The 5,055-nt window shown below is 35.3% G+C and overlaps 1 protein-coding gene across 1 annotated transcript; it reads right to left on the bottom strand.

Annotated features, from left to right (window-relative positions):
* Window positions 1-1,586: 1,586 nt before the first annotated feature.
* Window positions 1,587-2,989, bottom strand: LOC149934421 (2-aminoethanethiol dioxygenase). Its single transcript, XM_090181607.1, has one exon. It carries the CDS (start codon window positions 2,946-2,948, stop codon window positions 2,232-2,234), a length of 717 nt encoding a protein of 238 aa, XP_090037733.1. The 5' UTR covers window positions 2,949-2,989; the 3' UTR covers window positions 1,587-2,231.
* Between the last annotated feature and the right edge of the window lie 2,066 nt (window positions 2,990-5,055).

Genomic DNA, 5,055 nt, shown 5'->3' with positions numbered 1-5,055 from the left:
TTAAACTTGCCAATTGTTAGGCCTTAACATCGTAGATTTACCAATTAGTCCCGATCTCTGCTCTTAGATGGCGCCACGCTCTCCACGATTTAAGCGAGTGTTATTCTAGTTACGGTTTATTTCTTTTCAAAAGTCACGTTATTATTTTTAAAATGTCGCATTTTAGTTTCTATCATATATTTCCTTTATTTAGGAACTAAATTAACCAAATTATCGAAAGCAAAAGTTTAATATTCACGTATTTTATAGAGAACTATTTTTCATCGTGGCGGAGTACACCCGATACCTTTGTGTCCCTGTAAAGAGGCGAGGGGGAAGTCATTTCCGAAGCCCAAAAATTTTACCCCTCAAATAAGACGTCGTGCGGTTGGACCCAAGTGCCAGACTTTCTCCCCCTATTTACTTTTGATATCAACAAATATTTTTGTATGATCAGAGGTATATTACATACCTCTTTAGTCTGGTTCATTTTTCAAGAAAAAAAAACAGTGCGGGGCGTAGACCGTCATATGTTGATTTTCTAACACTATTTCTTCAGTAAAATATACTTTATTAATAGTTAAATATCCCTACCCAGTGCTATTTTTCATTTAACCTTCATTCATGCTAAGGAATCGGGAACCCTTATGTTCTGCTGACTGGCAACCCTATTGCTTAAATAGCTACCCCAGCGCCATCAATTTTTAGCAAAGAGTACTAATTTTATTTTAAATTATACGTAAATATATATTTAAATATAGATACAACAGCATATTAATGGTGTATTACAATTTCATTTACGTATTTTAATTTATTTTTAACTATTCATTATTCAAAATAAAGTACAGGTGGCTTTAGCATGGGCAAATAACAAAGTAAGGTAAACTAGGCTAAACCTAGGCTTAATTTAAAAATATAAAAGCAAATAAGAATCAGTCAACTGCCACCGCTTAGTTTTCTAAAGGCATGATTTTCATGACAAAACTAAATAATATTAATTTACCTTAAAACAGCAATTTTTGAGCATCGTCAAACAAGCGTTCATAAATAATGAAAGATTTCGCGATTCTATAGCCGAATGGTAGATGGCGCGGCGAGCGGCATTAAATGATTATAACCTAGGGTTGCGAAGCCACAGCTCATCATATCCCCCTTCCCGTGGCCAAACTAATCCAACCCGTGTAGAAGAGTCGTGGTATATTATTAACTTCTGGTATGACATATTCATAGTGCTCGAAATACAATGACTTCTGTTGCAACAGACCAATCGAGTTCTTATTTTAGTTCCCTAATAAAGGGTTATCTTATCTTAAATACTTACAAAGAAAAATAACTTAATATCAGAACCCTCATAAACCAATTAAAAATAACCACAAATGGCGCAACATGCAAAACTAATAAGCTAATCCCAGCCAAGATTAGTGAAACGCGTTTGGTTTAAAAATTAATTACGCCGTTTATTAAAAAATAATTTTTCAACAAACACAGTAAGTAGGCCATAATTAGGCGAAACTCCTATAGAAGTGTCAGTACCGCGGGACTCCGTAGCAATGTAAGAATGAGCACCACCAGGAAATTCTATTAAATAAAGTTTATTCTCTGAAAATGCGTTATTTACCTATTTTGTACTTATTGTATACAGAATTTACAGAGAAGATTTCAAAGCCTAAAATGCGATGAAATTTTCCATCATAGGTGTACTATATACCTAGTTAATTATAATAATTTAATTTTATTCAATATTTAAAAGTTCTTCATAGGATTATTTCTGGAAATCTATCTTTGATAATAGCATTTTAAAACAACACTTCACTCATTTCTTTCGTAGAGATCCAATACTGTTTGTGCGAAATTTACAACTAAAAACACCTATCATTACAGTTTTTCTCTCGTAAAGAAACTTTTGACAGTTTGTTTAAGAGTTAAATGTCGTATCGCACTTATAAATAACTTCTAATTAACTTTCTTTAAAATATGAACACCTTTTTCTTTCCTTTTTACAAATAGTGAGTTTGTTTTTACAGTGTTTAGAGACTGATCATTTTATAAATTAAGAATCTAAACTATATTAGATTAAAGAGAAAAGTAATTTTAAATACAAATCAAAGGTAATTTTTTTTATAATATTTACAGGTACACATACGAGGAAATCTTCAGACTTAAATGATTTGGCAATTTTAATCATAAATAGCTATAGAAAAAATCTTAATATCAGTACATTTGTTCATCTGCGTTACTTGCACTGGTCACTTTTAATGTAACGTTATTGTTGGTCCTGTATACTTGACCGAGTCACACCAAAAATCTGGCCGAGATGGAATGGACCTAAACCAATTGATTTTTCCTTTAGGGCCGGAAGATAATTCGGAAATGCTTTCAGCTACGCATTCGTAATAGTGACAGTCGCGTTCATCTCTGTATGGTGGTGCTAATACATCCAAAAATGCTGCAGGACCTTCCACACTTACTATTTCGTGTAAGTTCCCTTCATGAGGTCCTAAAAGGCACAGGCCATCTTGGGGAGAAACTGTGGAATCTAACTCTCGTGTACAGGCTACTAGACCCTGACTATTGCGGACAGATTTTGGTGCTTTCAAAGTAAATTCTTTCCCCAACACTGTGAAGCTTCGGATATTCAAACGCCCGTGTAGAACCTTAATAATGCCATGCATTCCTGGATGATCGTGAAGTGGGATTCTGCAGCCTGGATGAATGATGAAGATTCCAATGGAGAAGAGTTCATCTTCATAAACATCCAAATAAGTGACAGGAGCAGAGCGACCAAAGTAGGAACGTTGACCAGTTGTTTTCCTCAACAAGACCTCAGGACTTAAGTTTAAATCTTTCACGGTTACTTGGTTAATTAACTCTTTCAATCTACCGAAATTTTCAGCGAACGATTCGTCTAAAACGCCTTTCGTGAAAGTTAACTGCGCAGCTCTCGCGATAGAAACTATAATGCTCGCCATCTTTTCTTAAACTGAAAACCGTATCTTGACTGCTCAGTATCGCCATCTGACGCTGAAAGCGTAAACCATTAGAATTATTATGACGCGGGAAAAATTGATTTTCCATCGAATGAAAGATTTTAGATGATTTTTGTAAGCTCATGATTACGCCCGTTTCCTTTTTTTAAAACATTTGTATGTGAATGCTAGATCGAAGAAGGGTTTATCAGTTTTTATCATGGGATCTCCATGGAAAAGCTCTAAAATTTAACGCCTGCCGCTGCGTTTTTAGTAAAAGGATGGTGCCAAGTTGTAAAAAGGATTTCGGGTACAACGTTCAATTTGTGATTGCGTAAAAACGATGACTTGCAACGAAATATTCCATAGAACCGTTTCTATAGACAATAACCGAGCCCTACTTTTCGTAATTATGTTTATAGCCGTAAATACAATATAAGCGGAAATATTGAACATTTTGACCAAATGAAGTTGCCTGTAAAGTGAAACCCTAAACTTCCCGTACTATAAACAGTGTTGCCAATGTTTGAAAGTCGAAATTCCCATTGCTGGATAGTAAATTTCCCACGATTACCCACACCCCTATCAAGGGGGATAGGAAGGGAGGCGAAGTAGGACTAGGAGGGATGAATGCGCCAGCATCCTTGTAAGAAGCTTAGCGCGCGCTCGGCGGGAAAATTTCGGAAAAATGGCGGCAACATTGCGGCCACTACGCTACGTGCTGCCGCCATTTTCCCGCCGAGCGCGCGCTAAGCTTCTTACAAGGATGCTGGTGCGTTCATCCTTCTTACTTCGCCTCCCTTCCTATCATCCTTGCCCCTATTTAGCCCCGCCCCCAAAGACTACTCAACGGAAAACATGCCATAATTTTCAAAAAAAAATTTAATTGATTTTTTTAAATAAAATTTTATTGAAATTACAATTTTTAAACATTTTGGTTGTTAGGCCTATGCATTGATTGATTCTAGTATATGGAGGCGTCTCATTTATATTATGTATAAAATCCCAGTATTCACGAAAATACACTGCTCTAGATAATTTTGGGCTTCCTATTGAAAGTCAAATTACAAAAAAAAAACATAGGATAAACACCCGCAAAATCAACGTTTTTGAAAAAAAATACCTTTTTCCAACAGAGCCAAATTGGGCCCCAAAAATTCCCACAATATGGAATATTTACCACAATCTGGCAACACTGACTATAAAGTCTTAATCAGAACCAGAAAGAAGTTCACACGAGACTTAGATAACAACTAGTATTCTTCAAGATGTCCTGCTGGTGTATATTGATAAATCAGGGTATACGACGACAAATTAGACGATAGACGTACATGTACATCATGAACTGCAGTTCTATACGGTTTTTACCTTTGTTGTATTATAGTCCAACAACCTTTTCTTTTTCATGTACCCTGGTATATCAAAACCGTTGGCTGGCAAGTGCTTTATCCGTCATAACTACCTAGTGAACCAGTAATTAACTACGCAACCTGTTTTAATCCCGTAATAATAGAAATCTGTTAAGATCTAGTTATTTACTCGTCTTCAATAAAACATTTTCAAGGAAATTTCCAAGAAGTAATAATTCCAAAAGCCAGGACCTACCTTTTCCCTGTTACGAACTACTGGCGCCATCTGGAAGACTTCGACTATTTAAAAATCAGACTTCTAATGGCGCCACCTCTGTGATAGAAGCTTGTTCTTTGTCAAATGTGTATCGTTTATTATTATTAAATATTATTAAATAGAAATAAAACTCTTTCTCGATCATTTTCTATTCTAAAATAATTCAGAAACATTTTAAAAATTATTCCGACTTTATTTTAAAAAGCAAGGTGAAGCTTTTGAAACCGGGTGTACAAACGTGAGATTTTTATGCTTTTACCAGAAAGTAAAGTATTAATTAAGGAGGTAACAGAAATATCATACCTCTTTTAAATAAATGTTTTTATATACATTTAATCCAAAAAAACTTGAATAAGAAACTTATCAAAATACCAAAGTATTAACTGTATATACACTCTTTTTTTGGGAATTTCGCTGGGCGCGTTCATGTTGATTTTACCCCCCTTAACCCCCATTCTCCATATCCTGGGACCAAAGACCCGAG

The sequence above is a fragment of the Leiobunum rupestre genome, chromosome 7 (genome assembly GCF_980474605.1).
Source record: "Leiobunum rupestre chromosome 7, qqLeiRupe1.1.hap1, whole genome shotgun sequence".
NCBI classification, from domain to species: domain Eukaryota; kingdom Metazoa; phylum Arthropoda; class Arachnida; order Opiliones; family Sclerosomatidae; genus Leiobunum; species Leiobunum rupestre.
This window is presented reverse-complemented; position numbering and strand designations above follow the sequence as displayed.